At 37.2% G+C, this 20,098-nt stretch overlaps 6 protein-coding genes across 9 annotated transcripts in view; 4 read left to right on the top strand and 2 right to left on the bottom strand.

Annotated features, from left to right (window-relative positions):
- Positions 1-658: 658 nt before the first annotated feature.
- On the top strand, positions 659-4,737 carry LOC106319228 (CBS domain-containing protein CBSCBSPB1). Of its 3 annotated transcripts, XR_001265453.1 has the most exons (16): positions 659-897; positions 963-1,107; positions 1,206-1,377; positions 1,452-1,584; positions 1,686-1,856; positions 1,953-2,031; positions 2,119-2,232; positions 2,470-2,536; positions 2,669-2,774; positions 2,893-2,951; positions 3,027-3,136; positions 3,226-3,341; positions 3,426-3,511; positions 3,593-3,682; positions 3,762-4,030; positions 4,453-4,737. XR_001265453.1 is itself a non-coding variant. In XM_013757501.1 (15 exons), exons 2-15 carry the CDS (start codon positions 968-970, stop codon positions 3,948-3,950), a joined length of 1,632 nt encoding a protein of 543 aa, XP_013612955.1. In that variant the 5' UTR covers positions 659-897; positions 966-967; the 3' UTR covers positions 3,951-4,083. The 3 variants fall into 3 exon arrangements, 2 of the variants coding, with proteins under 2 accessions (XP_013612955.1, XP_013612954.1); XM_013757501.1 differs by lacking the exon at positions 4,453-4,737 and having other exon boundaries at positions 966-1,107; positions 3,762-4,083; XM_013757500.1 differs by lacking the exon at positions 4,453-4,737 and having other exon boundaries at positions 661-897; positions 3,762-4,083.
- LOC106319229 (mediator of RNA polymerase II transcription subunit 30-like) lies at positions 4,013-4,941 on the bottom strand. Its single transcript, XM_013757503.1, has 3 exons — positions 4,517-4,941; positions 4,351-4,443; positions 4,013-4,254 (listed from the first exon to the last, which is right to left on the bottom strand). Exons 1-3 carry the CDS (start codon positions 4,814-4,816, stop codon positions 4,156-4,158), a joined length of 492 nt encoding a protein of 163 aa, XP_013612957.1. The 5' UTR covers positions 4,817-4,941; the 3' UTR covers positions 4,013-4,155.
- A 282-nt stretch (positions 4,942-5,223) lies between these two features.
- Positions 5,224-6,477, top strand: LOC106316094 (nuclear transcription factor Y subunit C-4-like). Its single transcript, XM_013753959.1, has 2 exons — positions 5,224-5,936; positions 6,139-6,477. Exons 1-2 carry the CDS (start codon positions 5,278-5,280, stop codon positions 6,140-6,142), a joined length of 663 nt encoding a protein of 220 aa, XP_013609413.1. The 5' UTR covers positions 5,224-5,277; the 3' UTR covers positions 6,143-6,477.
- Positions 6,478-6,735: 258 nt separating this feature from the next.
- Positions 6,736-8,230, top strand: LOC106316097. Of its 2 annotated transcripts, none has more exons than XM_013753964.1 (6): positions 6,736-6,944; positions 7,174-7,219; positions 7,392-7,506; positions 7,642-7,706; positions 7,798-7,898; positions 7,988-8,230. In XM_013753964.1, the coding sequence occupies exons 1-6, from the start codon at positions 6,831-6,833 to the stop codon at positions 8,021-8,023; spliced, it is 477 nt and encodes a 158-aa protein (XP_013609418.1). In that variant the 5' UTR covers positions 6,736-6,830; the 3' UTR covers positions 8,024-8,230. The 2 variants fall into 2 exon arrangements, with proteins under 2 accessions (XP_013609418.1, XP_013609417.1); XM_013753963.1 differs by having other exon boundaries at positions 7,795-7,898; positions 7,988-8,203.
- A 5,362-nt stretch (positions 8,231-13,592) lies between these two features.
- Positions 13,593-15,222, top strand: LOC106316769 (cytochrome P450 94B1-like). The gene has a single exon (XM_013754640.1). It carries the CDS (start codon positions 13,616-13,618, stop codon positions 15,149-15,151), a length of 1,536 nt encoding a protein of 511 aa, XP_013610094.1. The 5' UTR covers positions 13,593-13,615; the 3' UTR covers positions 15,152-15,222.
- Positions 15,223-15,963: 741 nt separating this feature from the next.
- The window catches only part of LOC106314174 (UPF0235 protein At5g63440-like), a 6,389-nt gene continuing 2,254 nt past the window's right edge, over positions 15,964-20,098 (bottom strand). Inside the window, exons 5-7 of the mRNA XM_013752101.1 lie at positions 16,513-16,601; positions 16,288-16,356; positions 15,964-16,101 (exon numbers count right to left, since the gene is read on the bottom strand). Coding sequence (XP_013607555.1) covers positions 16,042-16,101; positions 16,288-16,356; positions 16,513-16,601 — 218 coding nt within the window. The 3' untranslated portion in view covers positions 15,964-16,041. The remainder of the gene's footprint in view (positions 16,102-16,287; positions 16,357-16,512; positions 16,602-20,098) is intronic.

The raw sequence follows: 20,098 nt of genomic DNA, 5'->3' as shown, positions 1-20,098 counted from the left end.
CGTTGTATAAACTCTTAAATCATTTTGGTTAGTGGCTTTGATCCTTGCGAAGCCCAATAGTAATTGAGACGACGTCGTTTTCTACACCCTTTCTGTTTAATGGCTTTGCTCATTATGAAGCACTTTCTTATTTTTCAAAAATACAAAATTAAAATTTCTGTAAATCATTTTTTGATTCGCACAGTTTTTAGTCCTTTATTTCACACAGATTTCAAACCATCGATGGAACAAATCCATGAACCATTAATACATTATTATTTTTTTCTTTATATAAAAGTTTATCCAGATAGAACTTAGATTTTTAAGCTCCTAATAAATTTACTTGTTTTAATTTATTAAAAACAGCTCTAAATTCCTGTCGTAGACGTAATCACAAATTGCTAAAAGCCTAAAACAAATAAATAAAAGAGTAATGACAAAATCCAAATACAAAATAAAAAAAAATGAAATGAAATCCAGAAAGTATCAACTCGTGTGTAATAGTGACATGAATAGACAATGACAATAAACCCCTCTTCATAATGGGAAACAAATCTCTGATAGATACAGTTATTAATCGCATTTCTCGAGGATACAATTGTAAATTACCGATAAATCAATAACACTGTCCAAAATAAAATAAAAAACGAGCCACGGCCAAGTTGCAAAAGCATCGGAGTCAAAGAATCCATCCGATCGAGAGGAGAGAAGAGAAGAGAGAGACGAAAACAAAAAGAAAAAAAATTCACAAAACCTTTCTTTCATTTTCCCGTCACTTTCTCGGAAGGATTCGTCGTTTCTCTCTTGCCATCATCCTCCTCACGAACAATCGAGAAAGAGTCATCCTGCCACGGAGAACTACTAATCCCAAACTACCATTACCTTCTCTCGATAAGTTGACCCCGACGAATCCGCCTGGTAAACACACCCTCTGCGATTCTCACTGTTTTCCCTAATCAAAATCGATTTTATTAATCGTACAGTAGAAATGGCTAGCCAAGGCGGGTCATCAAGACGGAGCTTATCCGTAACGACTTCGTCTTTGCACGGGAAGAAGAAATCCATGGAACTCGGCGAGCGAGGCCTCGACACTGGCCGGAGATCTCTAACTGTTTCGCGTTCCCCTTTGTAAAGTCTTCTCCTCTCAATCTTGCATACAAAATCGAGATATGTTTAGTGTGTTATGTTGGAAGCAAGTAAAAATTAGATCATTAATTTTGGAGCAGGGGTTTAACGGGAGGAGAGCGAACTGTTAAACGCTTAAGGCTATCGAAAGCCATTACAGTTCCAGCAACGACTACTATCTATGATGCTTGTAAAAACATGGCTTCGAGGAAAGTTGACGCCTTGTTGTTGACCGACTCTAATGAAATGCTTTGTGGGATTCTTACTGACAGGGTAATCTCACACTATCATTGCTCCAAGCAAGTTACAAATAAAAAAACTAAAACGATTATACTTCACGTTTGCAGGACATAGCCACAAGGGTGATATCGCAGGAAGTTAATGTGGAGGAAACACCTGTGTCCAAGGTTATGACTAGGAACCCAATGTTCGTTCTTTCTGAGACACTTGCTGTTGACGCTCTTCAGAAGATGGTCCTAGGTTTGTGGTGTTTGCTTTGTAGTTAGAGGAACATCATGTTTTATTTTTCCAATCCTTGCGTATTGGTCCCCTTAATGAGTAGGCTTAAATTAACCCTGCAGGGAAATTCAGACATCTGCCTGTTGTTGAAAATGGCGAAGTGATTGCTCTACTTGATATAGCCAAGTGTCTGTATGATGCGATTGCTCGTATGGAGAGGGCAGCTGAGAAAGGTAAGGCAATAGCTGCTGCTGTAGAAGGTGTTGAAAGAAGTTGGGGAACAAACACTTCAGGTGCGGGAGGAACTGAACCTTTTCTACTAGTATCTCATTTTCTCTTGGCTTCTCAGATCTTTAAATTCTCATTATGTTGATTTTTTGTTAATGTAGTTCACAACACTTTCATTGAAACGCTTCGAGACCGGATGTTTAGACCTTCTTTATCAACAATTATACCAGATGATTCAAAGTAGGGTAATCTCTTGTTTTTCTAATTAAACTCTCACTACAACAATCTTGAGTGTTCTTTTCTTACCCATTACTGGTGTTTGTTCAGGGTTTTGAAAGTCTCACCAGCCGATACAGTATTGACTGTAGCAAAGAAGATGGTTGAACTTCAGTCAAGCTGTGCAGTCGTGATGATCGAGGACAAGCTTGGAGGGATATTTACGTGAGTTCTCCTTTCTGAAAGCTTTCGAAGTTTTGTTTAACAATTTATCTCTTTCTGAGCTCAAGTGGTTTTACCAACTTCCCTTCAGATACTATGATATAAGCTTAGCTAATGAAAGTCTCCTGTCTTCCTCCGGAAAACAATATAGCTAGATTATGCTGTGACTGAACTCATTTGTCTTCCTTGTAATGATTAATTATACTAACGTCTAAGAGTTTTGTTTTTTGGTTTATCTAGTTCCAAGGATATACTGATGCGGGTCGTGGCTGAAAATCTTCCTCCATCTGAGACTACAATGGAACAGGTAGGATTAAGTTTAGTCTCCTCTTCATGCTCTTGTATTATTCAAGTTTCCATTTTTGGACTAAATTTTTAACCATCTTAGATTCCTATTTCCAGCTGAGTTTATTGTTTGTTCTCATTCGTGAATGCGTAGGTTATGACTCAGAATCCAGAATCTACGTCAGTTGACACACCAATCGTTGAAGCTCTGCACATCATGCACGAGGGGAAATTTCTACACCTTCCTGTTACGGACAAAGGTAAAAAGTTCTGTTTACATTTTGGATTGCAAGTCTTGAGAAAACTAAATAGGCAAAACGTATGATAACAAATCCACTGATCTCATTTTAAATAACAAAAAGGGTTTCCTTATTGCAGAAGGAGATGTAGTTGCAGTTGTCGATGTAATCCATGTAACTCACGCTGCTGTCGCCACAGTAAGTCTCCTATCTATTTCTGTTAAGTGTTTTTGATTATGACAAATCCACTGATCTCATTTTTGATGTGATCAGGCTGGAACTACTGCGGGAATAGGTAACGAAGCAACAAACACAATGATGCAAACGTTTTGGGATTCAGCAATGGCATTGTCTCCTAATGAGGAAGACGAGGACACGAGAAGGTCAGTACCTCGACTTGCTTAAACCACTAAACATGTTTCTTTTCGAATTGAGCTTAGTTTTACTGACTTAGGAAAACAATTGTTTTCAGTGAAAGCTCTTTGAAAGTTGCTTCTGAAGCTGAGACAGGAAAATCCTTACCTTTGCCAAATAAATTTTCTTTCAAGATCGAAGACAAGAAGCACAGAATGCACAGATTCATAAGTGGTAAAGCAAAATCTTTGTCTTTGTTCATCAAACAGTTTTGCTATTGTGTGTGTGTACTCACATGGATTGGTTCTTGAATTACAGACACTCGTAGTTTGACAGAAGTGGTAACCGCGATACTTCAAAGACTAGGGGATGATATCGATCCAGACCACATACCCCAAATTTTTGTACGTATATAACCTTTTTTTACAAAAGAACAATGCAAATCTTATTTCGGAATATGTTATAATGGTGGTTGTAATCTGCAGTATGAAGATGAAGACCACGATAAAGTGTTGTTGGCTTCAGATAGTGACCTTCAAGCAGCTATAGACCATGCAAAATCAATTGGCTGGAAGGTAAAGTTTTGATTAAAAAAAATGAATACCTGAACGAGATGTTTGGTATCTGAATTGATTGGATTATTATAAATTGCAGAGTCTGAGATTACATTTAGATGATTCAAGAAAAGGCAAAGTAAGAAGAAGAAGAGCAACGGTTTCGGCAGAAGCAATGGAGTATGTTGAGAGAGACGGTTGGGGTGCTACTTACAGTGGAGTAGCGGCTGGTGCAGCATTAGTAGCTGGTCTTGGTTTTATGGCTTATCTCAAGAGAGCCGGACAGTGACTCCTCAGAGAGACAATCAAGTTCTCTTACAGATCGATACAAACAAAACAAAAAAGTGTGACGCAACTGAAAACACAGAGGTTTGAAGATTTTGTCTGAAATATTTATATATACAAATTTATGTTTCAAGTGAGGAGTTCAAGAACAAAGGCTTAGCACCTTGTCCTTACTGCTCACACCATTGTCAAATAAGAGAAAAAAAGACTCAAACAGAACAAGGGCTTTGCCATGTGGAGATATCTGCTATAAGTTCTCGAAACTTGTCGATAAGTTCTTTTACATGAACATTCTTCTTTGCGATCTCCTGCATTTACGAACGTTCAACGCTTTAATACAGATTAGTGACGAGTCTACTCAACATGGTTCTCATGGTTCTAGAACTGCTTAAGCTAATGTTTACCTGTCTGAGACTTAAAGCTTGCTCCTCTAACTTTTCGATTTCTTCTACACTTTCAGGAGTTTCTAAACCGTTTTCCATAACAGATGCTTTTGCCTGTTACAGATGAACACACATTATAGATCCTTCAGCTAAACCTAATGGTTAGTAACACCATTATGTTCATTACCTTCTGAGAATTGGGAATCGCAACAAGAACAGCACGAAGAGAAGTCACGGAGTTCTTATACCGAACACTAGCTTCATCCAGAGCACTATTCCCACTTCCTCCGCCCCCGCCACCACCAGATTCCGAATGATGCGGTGCTCCGTCAATCGCAGCCGCGTCGGCGGTAACGATAGCCGTACCGTTAGAACTCGCGGTGGCTGGTGTAGACCACGAAGAAGGATTGCAAAGCTCATCATTCATAGCGGAAATGATCTGAAATGCCGATTCAATTGTTTCTCCCAAATGCTTCTCCCCTTCCATCGCCAGCTCCTGCGTCGTCGTATTCACAATACTCTGATTCCTATTTCTTCTCCAGCGACCAGCACAGTGAAAGCTTCAAATACGGCATCGTTTTGTCAAATTATAGTATAAAAAAAAATTAATAAAATAAATAACAAATTTGATCAAAAAAATAAAATAAATACTCCTCCGTTTCATTTTATCTATTTAGTAGATAAAAATATCATTACTAATACATCTAACCAAGATTTTAACTAATAGAAAAATAGATTAGAGTGAAAAGTAAATAAATTTTGCATTGAAATCATAAAACAACACTAATTTTGAAACGAAAATTTTGTTCTAAATCCACGTCTAATTCGAAAAGGAGGGAGGGAGTAACAATAAACAGCTAGTTAATAATCAGCTACATCGCTATCCACTTTATCCAATATTTAAAACTCTGTAACAGCTCTTTGATCCAATCACAACGCGAAGATCCAATGGACAATAACAACCAGCAACCGCCACCACCTACCTCCGCCGCCGTAATCCCTCCTCCTGGATCCACACCAGTATCCCCTTCCAGAGGAGCCTCCTCATACCACGAACTCCTCCAGCAACAGCTCCAAATGTTCTGGAACTACCAACGAACCGAGATCGAACAAGTAAACGATTTCAAAAACCACCAGCTCCCTCTCGCGCGGATCAAAAAGATCATGAAAGCCGACGAAGACGTACGCATGATCTCCGCGGAGGCGCCGATCCTCTTCGCCAAGGCCTGCGAGATTTTCATCCTCGAGCTCACCATCCGATCGTGGCTCCACGCCGAGGAGAACAAGCGCCGGACGCTTCAGAAGAACGACATCGCAGCCGCGATCACTCGGACGGATATATTCGATTTCCTCGTTGATATCGTTCCTAGGGAGGAGGAGGAGGAGGAAGAGGCGGCGGCTCCCGCTCCCGCTCCTTATTATTACCCGCCGATGGGTCAGCCTGCTGGAACGATGATTGGAAGGCCGGTGGTGGATCATGGTGGTGTTTATGCTCAGCCTCAGTCTCAGGTGTGGCAGAGCGTTTGGCAGAGTTCAGGGGGCGGTGAGGATGTGTCTATTGGAAGCGGAGGAAGTAGCGGCGGCCATGGAAATATCGATAACCAAGGGTTAGTACATTGATTAGTGTGCTTGAATTGAAGAAATGTTAATGAGATGTTCATAAGCTAATCACATTACATCAAACATTCAGATTACTAATGTTAAAGTCTCTTTCATTGCCTAGCTCTTAATTATTGTATCCTCTCTCTCTATTGACTTTCTTGTTCTCAAGTTTCAGCTTATTAAACTCTTGGTAACCATGTTGTGCAGTTGAGAGAGCTTGGAAAGATTTTAGATGCTGCCTTGTCTTAAAAGACCAGAAGTTGAGATTGATCTTCAACCCTGCCTTGGATTTTGCATGTGTCTGATTCTTATGCTAGTTTGTGATTTAAATGGCTTACTCGAAAGAAGAGAGACAACAGAAAGGCACTCTTTTCATTCTTCCCGCTGTTAACTTCTAAGTTACTGCAGCAAAAACTGCAGACTTGCTTAAACTACATAATCTAAATGTGCAGATTCTAATTTATGTTTTTTTTTCTTCTTATACTCTTGCTTCTTGGTAATGAATTTACTACATATGAATGAGGAATATACAGTTTGTTGGTTTCTTTCAAAGAACCAAGATGACAAGTTTTGCAGCTTGTATTGATCACTATTCACTAGGTTTTATATATTTAAGCTTGGTAGTGAATTGGTGGAGTTCGAAGTTACATTTTATAGTTTTTAGGGGTAAGAATATGATTTTGGCATAACTTTATGCCAGTTTAGTAAATTTTTGGAGGCAAACGGGAATTGCTATCACAAGGCCCATCTATAACAAATAACAATATCATGAGGCTCAACAAGGGCCCATATTTTACCTTAATCGGTTGGTATCTTGGTGCCTCTTTCATCGTCGATCTCTTCTCGTTTCTCTCTAATCTCTCGCTGCGTGTAGCCCTTGGCTAGAGACTGGGTTTCCGATGGAGGCGTCATCTTCTCGGTCATCGGAATCTTCAGAAGAAACTGCTTCCAAGTTCCTTTCCGACCTTCCATCTCGCGGTTTCTTGTCTTCTACCGTCGTCCCCTCCAACCCGGTAACGTTACTATCTTATTAACTCGCAAGTCGCCGCCTTTTCTTCTGTAGACAGTGATTGGCTTTCATATGCTTCTTCGATTTAGTTCATTTTCTGATAATGGATTTAGATTTGTTTGTGTGGGTTCTTTATCTTGTTTTAATTTCCTTTTCTAAGTGAATCATGCATATATGCTTCACTGTGTAATCCAACTGTGTGATTCAAGCATATCTTTTGGATATGATTATAGGGAAGCTTGCGGGTCTACGTATGTGAGCATGACACTTCTCCCCCTGGTATTCCTTATCTTTTTAAACTCCCATTTTAGTTTTTGTTTGATGAGTTTGATCTTAAGAAGACAGTTTCTTGCATCAATCTCTCTATTTATCTTTTTTTTTTTTTTTTTGTTTGATGATTTTGATTCCAAAAAATGCTAACTTGATTTTGGTCATATATATATGGATCCAGAAGGACAGCTTATCAAGACAAACCAGCAAAACATACTAATCAGATCTCTCTTGCTAAAGAAGCAAAAAGGAGATTCTAGTTCTAAAGGAACTCCTGAAGATGGTCCTAAAAAGAGGTATCCACTACTTCTTGCCTTCCCCCTCGCTTCACTTATCTTACTCAAAGTCCTTGAACTTCTACTCTGTTTTAGTTCGCTCCTATTGGCTACAGTAGTGGTTTGTTCATCTTTTACTTTCTTTGTTTATCACAGGGCTGCTAATAAGGCTCTGGACGACAGGAGCTCAGCTAAAAGACCTGCTACTGTATCTAGACAAGGTTTGTTGCTATCTGACTTCATTCTCAAGAGTTCACTGGTCACTTGACTTTTTTTTCTTAACAAAAGTTTATTTTTTTTTATGTACAGAAGGATCAAGCAGTCGTTCAGGAGAAAATGACTTGCAGTCATTGACTGTGGAGAAGCTCCGTGCCCTTCTCAAGGAGAAAGGCCTTCCAACTAAAGGAAGAAAGGCAAGTTCAATACATATGTAGCTTCTGGTTTGTTTATCTTTTCTTGTGTGTTCTCTGAGCGATTAATGAACTCGACTTGTCTCTCGCAGGATGAGCTCATTGCACGTCTGAAGAGTGCCAACTGAAGATTGAAAGACGCTAAGATGAATGTATGTATCTTTAGAGGTTTCGAATATTCAAAAAAAGTAATGGCAAGTATGGTTGTTCTTGATCGATACAGATCCTTTTGATCTCTTCTGGTGTACTGGTTATCGAGATGATAAATTATGAATCTGGTTTTGGTTTTGAGATCTTTCATCAAAGAATTAGTGAGCTTGTAACATGTAAGCTCATCGAGTTTTTTAACACTAGTTTCATCGTTTGACCTGCAAACCAGAGTAAACCATACCGTGGTGGTATAAACCAGATGTATAATTGAGCTACTTTTGGTTAATGTGTCGCCTTTTGGGCTACTAACGCATGATACAATGATTAAATGTTTAAAAACCATAACATGACAAATATAAAATATGGTTGTAACAAAAAGGCTTTTAATTTAAAGATATTTTAAATCTTTAATAGTTTAGAAACTGTATAATTTTGTTTAGGCTCCATGAATATTTAATTTGGTCTTGCAGAGTTTAATTGAAGTTGCTTTACCTTACCTTGCATGGTCGCTTTTTACTTCAAGTTGTCTTTGTTTTCCAATTTGGTCAATTAACTCTTTATATGTTTTAAAATTATGTTTTTCAAATTATATGAAATATGTTATTTTGTTAACAAAATAAAGGATTTAGACATTTAAGCTTTAGTATTTACTGCTTGGGGGGTTTGAGATTTAAATTCAAGACGTTAGGTTTTAAACAATTTTATTAGTGTATTTTTTTTTCCCAAATTGAAATTTTTATTAACGGGCTGGCAGCCCAATACCCAATAAAAGAGGCCAAGTAAACGGGCCCAAAAAACACAAATCACAAACCGGCCCAAGGCCCACCAACAAACTCGATGAACCCGAAGATGCTCCGCCGCTGCGCGGACAAACGCTGCGGCTCCGACGTCGCCCCCCTTCGAAACATCACCGGTAAACCACCCAACGATTAACCCGAGAGAACCGGAAACCACTCTATCCACACATCACCACCGCAAACGCCTTCCTCTCCGGTGAAAACTAAACTCGGAGAGAGTCAATCGAGAGTTCGAGATCTCATCCGACACCGTTCAAACCCAACACCGAGATAGAAGCTTCGCGCAGATCAGCACCGTTAACCGAGATCGAGCTTCGATCATCCTATAACGGGATCTCCACCCACCCAAACAAACCAGAACCGTAAAAACTAAAAGAAAGAAGAGTACAAACCCTAAAACGAGACTTAGGGACCAAAGTCGGCGAGGCAAAGCAGCGAAACACTTTCACCCCCCGGGAGCTAGACTGACGACGACAGAGCTAAGGTAGCCTCTACCTCGCGGGGACAGGAACCGGCGTCGACGGAGCTGAAGGAGCCTCCGCCTCCCGGAGACAAACCCAAGTAACCGAACGAGAAACCTCACCGCGCCATCCTCACAACGACCGCGCCCTTGCGCCAGAGACAGAACCGCCATGAACGGCCTTGTTCCAGAGCTCAAGCAAGGCGGCCAGAATATGAGACGAAATCGATGCGAAGGTCGTTATCTTTACGGGTGGCTGGAGGGCTCCGGTGACGACACGCGCGCTAACGCGCCGCCAGTCACCGGACCCGATGACAGATCTACTTTCTCTCTCCAACAGTTCTATTTAAACCTTCAAAGGTAACTGAATCTATACAAGAAAGTCATAATTGTGTATAAAAGGCATGAATTATTAGTGTATAAAAGGCATGATTTATTTTGTCCATTTTGATTTAAGTTTTCATTACTTTACTCTTTATGGTTTATTCATCTTTTGATTAGAATAAATGTTGTTTTCATCATCATAAACAAAAAAAAGTTAAGTAGAAACAAAAATTCGTGTGATTCAAAACCACGAACCTCTTTGGACGGTGATAATGACACAATGAACTTGTGAGATCGGAGAATGAAGAGAAAGCACTTTAGTTTATTTTTAAAAGTGGTGATTCTTCTTTGGTATGTGTCATTCATAAAGACAAATAATTGTCTGTCGAATCAATGCAAGAAGAGTGATCTGGACAATTTCTAATGAGTAGAGACTTGTCGTAATGAACCCACTCCTCTAAACGGCGCCCTTTTCTAGCCACAATCTGAGTGGCTGACATCAATCTTCCTTATTTTGCATATGAATTAATTATCAATTAGTTATAACTTTTAGTTTTTCATATTATACAACGATACAAATAATTTTCATGCATGCACTAGTAACTATTATTGTATACTGCACAAAACTCTATATTCTCATGCCATATACGTAAATAATACTCCTTCCATTTCATAATATAAATAGTTTTGGCTAAAAGCACAAAGATTAAGAAAATTATTATGTTTTAAAAAAATATTTTATAATAAATAGATAAGATATAATTTAACCAATAAAAAATAAGTCTATTTAATTTGATTGGTCACATTGTATTCAATAAATATAAAAATTACCTAGAAATACGAACACTACTTACATTTTGAAACAAAAACATTTCCCTAAAACTATTTACAATATGAAACGGAGGGAATAGTGCGTAAAAATCTTCCATTATGGTTTGTACTAACTAACAATATGTTCTGTATAGTATTTATTTCATAAACCTAATTTTTATTATTCGACAGCAATTAATAGCTTTAGTGAAACAGCTAAACTTATATTTAAAAAGCTGGAACATTTTATTGACTATATATATATATGCATCTTACATTTCATGTTTTCTTGAAATATTAAGAAAATATGTCGTCTATGAAAGATCTAAAAAACTGGTCATGATTTTGAGAAACACGAGCTTGAAAAGAAGGGTCAGTGGAACTAGTTGCGACTTTTTCTCGATGAGATAAACTCAATTTTCAAACCACGAGAACCACGTGCACATAGAGTAATAAGTTAGATAACTACTGTATATTTATCACAGAAGTGTATATTTATTCTTTTTCTTCATCCAGTTGAATATCTTGCAGTTATATGTGTAAAATTTCGTCTGTGTAATTCATGGACGTCCTCATTCTTATCCAGCACTTGTCGATGTAGGTATAACTGTAAACCCAAACTTAAATACTTGTTTAAAGAGATAATTCTAGTATGGTTAATACTTAATACATATGTCATTAGCTAATAATTACGATGCTTAGAATATATTTTTTTTAATGGAAACCCTAAAATTTTATTCTTCAATTCTGAATTATAATTTCGCCTAGAAAAGAGAATCTCTTATCATGAAAATAAACTATTTTAGTTTCGTCTCTGATGGTAGTATATGTACTAAGCAATTGCTCATTGCATATAACATAATTATATACTCTTTCCGTTTCAGTTTAATCGTTGGTGTACCGTAAAAAAATTGTTTTAAAATAAATAGTTTTTTATAATTTCAATGTAAAATTTATTAGTTTAATATTTTACTATATTTTTTAAATATTGAAATATGGTTACGTGTATTGATAATGATATTTTTATTTAGTAATTACACAAAGTAAATATTTTTTTTAATTTGTGTGTATTGATGTAAAACCGCAATTAAAATAAAACGTAGGGAATGCTTAATATTCCCTTGATTTTAACAAATCTCCAGGATCCCCTAAGAATCAAAGTTCATTATTTGACAAAACAGATAGATCATTCATTTATCTCATCACTGTGCTGGACTTAACTAATGATTATAATACTAGTAGTTTTCTATTATTTAAATTAGGTTATCAAGATTCAAAAAGAATATCTATAGTACTAAATTACTAATCCAGTTTGGACAATTGATTTTATTTATGTAACCTACAACCTTACCACCAAAAATTAAATATTATTTTCACATCATAAATTAGAAACTAATTTGAGACTGGAGAGACCACGGAAATCGTTTGACAGAAAATGACGACTAAATTCATTATAACATATTTAATCATTATTTTATTTATTATAAAACAAAATAAAGTCTTAAAGAAAAACAAATCAACTGTTTTGCTTTGTCTTTTTTTTTTTTTGACGTCACAACTGTTTTGCTTCGTCAAAGTCTGACTCTGAGCCGTGTCTATATTTCTTATAGATGTGTATATTTAATTTCGGCTGGAGATTTGGCAACCGCCAACCAGGCAGTGCGGGAAGTACTGGCCTGTCCTTGTCCACATCTATCATTTAAATCATTTTAGGTCAATGAGATTGTATTGTTTTTTTTTTAACTTTGTGAGATTGTATTGTTGCGTCGACATATATTAATATATGTTTTTTTTGTTTTGAGAAAAACATATATAATATATGTTACAGTATTTTATTATCAGTTCGATACTTATTACTTTAAATTGATTCGTTGCAGCTATTCAAGCAGATACAACTTTTGATCAAGTTAAGCTATTTTTTTCAATGCATAGATTAAATTTCGGCTGGAGATTTGGCAACCAGGCAATGCGAGAAGTAGGCATGGGCATTTCGGGTATCGGTTCGGTTCGGTTCGGTTCGAGTATTTCGGGTTTCGGATAATTCAGATAGGGGCTAGAGGATCCATTTACTACTTGGCCTATTTTCGGTTCGGTTCGGATAGTTTTGGGTTCGGTTCGGTTTGGATAGTAAATGTAAGAACCAGAAAATATCCGGAAAAAATTTGGTTCTCATTTTGATCCGGTTCAGGTTCGGATAATTCGGGTAGTTCGGATAATTTGGATAAAATATCAGTTATTTAAGGTAAAATATCAAATAATTAGGATGATTTAGATAAAAATTTAGATATTTCGGATTACTTTGAATATTTTGGATTAAACTATCCGGATAGTTTCAGATACTTTCGGGTAGTCCGGATACTTTATGCTAATTTAGTTATCCTCAACTATTTTCATATACTTTTAATAGAATTTAAATTAAAAATATATATATTTAGTTATGTTATATGTATATAATTAATATTTATATATATTCGGGTACCCGTTCGGTTCTCGGTTCGATTTCGGTTCGGTTCAGTTATTTCATATATAAAAATATAGGAACCGTTCGGATATTTTTGAAGGTATTGGTCTGGTTCCGGTTTCAGATATTTCGGTTCGGTTCCGGCCTGTCCTTGTCTACGTCTATATCTCATTTATGTCATTTAGGTCAATGAGATTATATTGTTGCGTCGACATATATTATTAGTTTCAGTATTTAATTATTAGTTCGATACTTATTACTTTATGTTTATTCGTTGCAGCTTACAACTTTTGATCTATTTAAGCTTTTTCAGTGCATAGACTAATGTGGTTGTTAAATAGTAGCAAATTAATAAATATAGTAGCAAAACTATATATCAACCTATTATTATATACTAGTAAATTAACCTATAAGAGCTTAGACTATAAACCTATTATTAAATAGTAGCAAATTAATATATACAGCTAAAAATAAAAATAAATAATAAAAGAATAATGCGAAGACTGGCCAAAGGAAACGATAAGTTAAAGAAATGAAATATTCATTTTTTATTAGGTCGTTCGCTGGACTGATATGGTCGGAGCCACAACTTGTGCTCTGTATAGATTATTGTCTCATCCTATATACTGCATAGATAGTTCCTATAAATAACAGGAACACACACACATCAAAACACATAAAATTCAAACTACCAAAGAAGAAACAAAGAACTCCAAAAATGGAAATTCTCATTGCATCTTTTTTCATATTTCTAATATTAGGAATTATCCTAATCTTCTCATTTTCAACAAAAGCCCTAAAGAAACAACAAACCAAATCCTCCTACAAGCCGACTTCGTATCCACTCATTGGCTCTATCCTCTCCTTTAACAAAAACCGCCACCGTCTCCTCCAATGGTACACCGATCTCCTCCGTCTCTCTCCCTCTCAAACCATCACCGTCGACCTCCTCTTCAACCGCCGCACCATCGTCACGGGTAACCCCGAAAACGTCGAGCACATTCTCAAAACAAACTTTTCTAACTTCCCTAAAGGCAAACCTTTCACCGACCTCCTCGGAGACCTACTCGGCGGTGGAATATTCAACTCGGACGGCGAGTTATGGAGCTCGCAGCGTAAACTCGCTAGCCACGAGTTTACAATGCGTTCACTTAGAGAGTTTACTTTCGAGATCCTCCGTGAAGAAGTCGAAAACCGCCTCGTCCCGGTTCTTTCCTCCGCCGCGGACTACGACGGAGGAAGGACGGTGGAACTTCAGGAGACTCTAAAACGTTTTGCTTTCGATGTGGTTTGTAAAGTTTCTTTGGGTTGGGATCCGGATTGTTTGGACTTAACCCGACCCGTTCCAGCTTTGGTCGAAGCTTTTGATGTAGCGGCGGCGATTAGTGCTCGCCGCGCGACGGAGTCGGTCCACGCCGTGTGGAAGTTAAAGCGTTTGTTGAACGTAGGGAGCGAAAGGAGGCTCAGAGAAGCGATCAATACCGTACACATGTCCGTCTCTGAGATCATACGTGCCAAGAAGAAGAGTCTTGATATTAGTGGTGACGTTTCAGGCAAGCAAGACCTCTTGTCTAGGTTTCTCGCCGCCGGACACGACGAGGAAGCCGTGAGAGACTCCGTGATCAGCTTTATCATGGCGGGAAGGGATACAACGTCTGCGGCGATGACGTGGCTGTTCTGGTTGTTGAGTGAAAACGGTGACGTGGAGGACAAGATTCTCGAAGAAGTGAGGAACAAGGGATCTTTAGGGTTAGGGTTCGAGGATTTGAAAGATATGAGTTACACGAAAGCTTGTCTATGCGAAGCAATGAGGCTTTACCCACCAGTGGCGTGGGACTCAAAGCATGCAGCAAACGACGACGTTTTACCAGACGGGACACGTGTTAGAAAAGGCGACAAAGTTACTTATTTCCCTTACGGTATGGGAAGGATGGAGAAAGTGTGGGGTCAAGACTGGGAGGAGTTTAAACCGAACCGATGGTTTGAGGAAGAACCAAGTACTAAATCGGTTTTGAAAAGTGTGAGCTCGTTTAAGTTTCCCGTTTTCCAAGCTGGACCAAGAGTTTGTATTGGGAAAGAAATGGCGTTTACACAGATGAAATACGTGGTTGGTTCGGTTTTGAGTCGGTTTGAGGTTGTTCCGGTTAGCAAGAACCGGCCGGTATTTGTTCCTCTTCTAACTGCTCACATGGCTGGTGGGCTGAAGGTGAAGATCAAGAGAAGAGAAGAGAACATTAGTAATAATCAGATTTAATTAATCAATTATTCATGTCCTTATAGAATATCCAGCGAATATGTAAAATGTGTGGTTTATACGTTAAATTAAATTAGTATACGTGTGTATCAATGTATGATTCTCAGTTTCACACAGATTGCTTGTGAATAGAAAAATATATAGATCAGTATGGTTGTCTTATCGAAGTAGATGCAACATATTAATTAGTTTGATAGACAAATGCGAAAAAAATATTTAAATAATTTTGAGCAATTATGTCATTGACTCATTGTATCTGGAAATTTAAAAATAATCCAATAACTAGTTAACAAACCCCTTGCATGATTGGATACTAATCAAGAACTATACTTTGGAATTTAAATTTCAGAATAAATGATATATGGTGAGTGCAAATTTTGCATGGGGTTCAATGTAAATATTACTTTTTGTATAAATCCAATTAATGATTTGTGATTAAATAGTATCATTATCACAAGTTATTTCAACTTTAATTTTCCTAAATTATTATTTTGTGGAATTATGTGATTGTATTTGAGCTGATTTATTTATATATCCTCTGTAAATAAACAAGAATCATCTTTCTTGTAAACAACACCAACAAACCTTAAGATACTAAACCATTCCCTCCACACATCTATTCTTATATTAGTGTTTGTAAGTTTTAATATTTCATAATAAATATTGTTTTATAATCAAAAGATTGTATAAACAACTAAAACAATAGGAGATTTAAAAAGAGTAATGGTTGCTTAAGCATGAAAATAGAGAAGAAAGCAGAGTTGTCTTATCTTCTCAAGCAAAATATAAAAACTCTTTCTTCTCTTCTAGAAACCAGTAAGAGTGTTTACAAAGAAGGCTAGCAAAGTTCTTAGTTAATGTCTTTCACCAAAACGCATGAGGAACATAATTTAAGTTACAACGGCCTCAAGAAGCTTCTCATACACCTCTCTAGCAGATAAATCCTCCACCTGGTTCACAGGAATATACCAAAATGTGTAATTTTTCAATGCAACAACCAATCTTTTATCACCACTGTTAGAGGACCTTGTGCCATTAGTATAAATTAAATCCACTACCTTACTATCAAGAGCTAAAAAAAACCACTAAAATTTTTTATAAATGAATCTATAGAATTGAAGGAAGTGTCAACGTACCACGAGGAGTTTAGATTTGCTATTCCAGCCCCTTTGGAGAGTCATCTGGCTCAACCTCAAACCAAGCACCTGAAAAAGCAAGTAACACAGAGTTCTTGCATTAGTTAAGTACAGTACACGCCTTGGTTTCAAAAAAAAAAAAAAGTTAAGTACACGCCTTTAATACCCTTTCGTAAACAGAGAACAAATGTTTAACAAGTGGTAAGTAAAGGAATGTTTTAATACCCTTCCCATGAATTCCAGAAGCTCGGTGTTAGCTTCCCCACGAGCTGCTGGTGCAGCAGTAGTAACACGAACATCATCAGCGTTTACTCCTGCAAAGAGAAAAAAGAATAATCCAAACAAATTGTATAATCAATCAAAAGCCAATGAAAAAAGAATAAGAGCAACATTATCGATGCCAACTCTTATCAAACATCTTAGAATATTTAATTAGTATTTTTAGTCTAAGAAGTTTTCTAAGATACTTAACTAAAATACAACATTATCAATGGAATTTTTTGAAGGTTCTTAGGTATAAAATATTTTTTTTATTAATAAGTAGTAATTAAGATATATCCATTTATATTCAATACATTAAAAAGAGGAAAAAAAAATTCATTTAATTAAAATTACAAACATTTTATTACATTCCATACATAAAAAAAATTTATAAATCACACATTTTATTCATTTCATAGAAACTTTAAAATCATTGGTTATTTGGAAGATGTCGAAATTTAGCCCAAATATTTTCAATTAAATCGAATTTTAATTGTTCATGAGCTTGTCTGTTACGGACGCTCGATCGACGATCCATTGCAGTGCCGAGATTTGAATTCGGAGCAACAGTGAATGTATCCTCTTCCTCGCTTTCTTGAAATTCTCTCACGTTATACTGAGTGTATGTTGATCGTTCATCCTCGACAATCATATTATAGAGTATGATGCATGCTTTCATAATATTTGCTATTTTGTCTTTATCCCATAACTTGGATGGATTTTTCACTACGGCAAATCAAGATTGCAGAACTCCGAATGCACGCTCGACATCTTTTCGAACAGCTTCTTGGGTTTTAGCAAATAACGAATGTTTCTCACTTTGTGGAAGTCGGATAGATTGAATAAAAGTCGCCCATTTAGGATAAATGCCATCAGTGAGATAATATGCCAAATGATATGGATTACCATTAACATAGAAGTTCACTTCTGGGGCAATTCCGTTAATAATGTCATCAAAAACGGGAGATCGATCAAGAATATTAAGATCGTTCATAGTACTTGGAGCTCCAAAAAACGCGTGTCATATCCAGAGGTCACTTGAAGCTACCGCCTCCAAAACAATTGTTGGTTTTTCGGTTCCTCGGGAATACATTCCTTTCCAAGCAGTGGGGCAATTCTTCCACTCCCAATGCATACAGTCGATGCTGCCAATCATCCCCGGAAACCAACATTGTTCTCCGATATAGAGAAGTCTTTGCAGATCCTCTTGTGTGGGTTGGCGTAGGTATTCATCACCAAATAAGCCGATTATTCCGGCGGTAAATTTGTGCAAAGATTTCCGAGCTGTCGTTTCAGCAAGTCGGACATACTCATCAAGTGAAACAGCTGCACCGCCATATGCTAACTGTCGTATTGTTGCGGTACATTTTTGTAGGGGTGTTAGACTAGACCGTCCGGTACAATCTGTTCCTTGTTGAAAATACAGTATGTTGGTTTCGAGACGTTGCACAATACGCAGGAACAAAGATTTGTTCATTCGGAACCGTCGGCGGAATAACTCGGGATTGTAAGTTGGAGTCTCGCTAAAGTAATCATTCCAGAGCTTCTGGTGGCCGTCTTCTCGGAACCTCTTCATATAAATACGTTGAGGAATCAACTTCATCATCATCATCATCATTGTGGTAGTGATAATGAGAAGAAGATGCCATAAGATTTTTTGTTTAAAATGAAATGTTGATGAAAGAGGAGAAGATTTTGATAAGAGAAAGGATGTCTTGAAATTTCCAACGATCTATCATATTTATAGGATCAAATAAGTGTATCTTGTGAATGTTATTCACGAGCATTGATGTGTGTCTTGTTCTCTTACACATCTGAATGTTATTCACGAGCATTGATAAGTGTATCTTGTGTCTTGTTTTCAACTTCACGGACCAAGCAGTGAAGTTGGTTTTGTTTTCAAACTTCACGGATCCCATTGGAATTTTGTTTTGTTTTTTGAATTTTGTTTTGTTTATAAAAACATTAAGTTTAGACACTATGGTACATTTTGAGATTCATTTCAAGTTATAAATATGATCATCACCAGTTATTACAACAAATAAGAAGAAACATAAGTCAAAGCCATTTACCATACATAAGTTATTACACTACATAAGTCATTTTTGCATACATCATTCAAACAAAAACAATAACACCACAAACAACTAGATTACTTCTTCGCCAAGCACCGAGAATCACTTAAATGCGATCACCACCCCTAGTCGAACTAAAACGACGACCATTACTCCAATGAATACCTCAAAGCCATTTATAAAACTAGATTTCTTCTTAGCCAAGTCACAAACTAACTGTTCTAGCCTAAGCACCCTCTCATCTGAATCATAGTCACTCATAAGGTTCAGACAGTCTACCTTTTCCTCCAATTGTAGTACATGTTTATCCCTCGCCCTCATCTCCTCAATCACTGCGATTCAAGCTTCACGGATCCCATTGGAATTTTGTTTTGTTTTTTGAATTTTGTTTTGTTTATAAAAACATTAATTTTAGACACTATGGTACATTTTGAGATTCATTTCAAGTTATAACTATGATCATCACCAGTTATTACAACACATAAGAAGAAACATAAGTCAACGGTGCCGTGTCACCATATTTCAAGCTCAACTCTTGTTGGTCAAGACGAATGAGGTCTTCAGTCTCGCTGAACTCAGAAGCATTATTACTAGAGTACTCCCCCACCATACTCTGACGAACACGAAGGCTGGCTGTAACTATATCTCTCCATTTTTAAATAAACCTGCCAAGAATATTCATTTAAATACATTAGTCCTCTAAATTATTTAAGGAAACATTCAAGGAAACAGAAAAACAATAATGCAAGCAGAAACATGTTTTTCATTACTACGAAACTGGAATACATTTGACATAGAAGCAGCAGAAATACAAGGTATTCATCAAAGTAGCAAGCAGAAACAGCAGAAACACAAGTTAAAACACAGAACATTTTCAGGAAACAAATACTTAATAATTTTAAAAGACATTTTCAAAAAAGCTGAGCGAGCAGCTTGTTCTTCACAACTTCCTCAGCCTCACTTAGTGTTCCTGGCTTAGTTAGGAGTGTGTCTAGAATGGCAAGCTTCGACAAATTCTCCTTCCTCATGAGATCATCCTTCTTCAACTCCATTACGGTTTTAATCTCATCAATGGATTTTAGTCCTTGAGTGTTATTCTTTCTAGCTTTAGCAGCCTTGCTACCCTCTGGACGCACCCCTTGATCACCAACAGTGGCGCTTGATGTTTGCGAACATTCCTCTCCAGCCTTTCGCTTTCCACTCCCACTAAGTTTAGGAGTGTTAAGACTGAGCCACTTCTCCTCAAACCTTAACAAACACCACGCATGCTCCAGATTGAATTTCCTTTGATGATTAGCGAAGTAAATATCATAAGCTGCCTTGAGGACATCAGTCTCGCTCTGACCAGAACTGATGTGTCTCTATGCAGCCGCGTAAGCACCACAAAATTTGTTGGTGTAGTCATTAATCTTCTGCCACCTCTGCTTAATATTGAGCCACTCTCTAGGTTCACCACTCGCTTTCGCATGTGGGCT

Source organism: Brassica oleracea, chromosome C9 (genome assembly GCF_000695525.1).
Source record: "Brassica oleracea var. oleracea cultivar TO1000 chromosome C9, BOL, whole genome shotgun sequence".
NCBI lineage: Eukaryota > Viridiplantae > Streptophyta > Magnoliopsida > Brassicales > Brassicaceae > Brassica > Brassica oleracea.
This window is presented reverse-complemented; position numbering and strand designations above follow the sequence as displayed.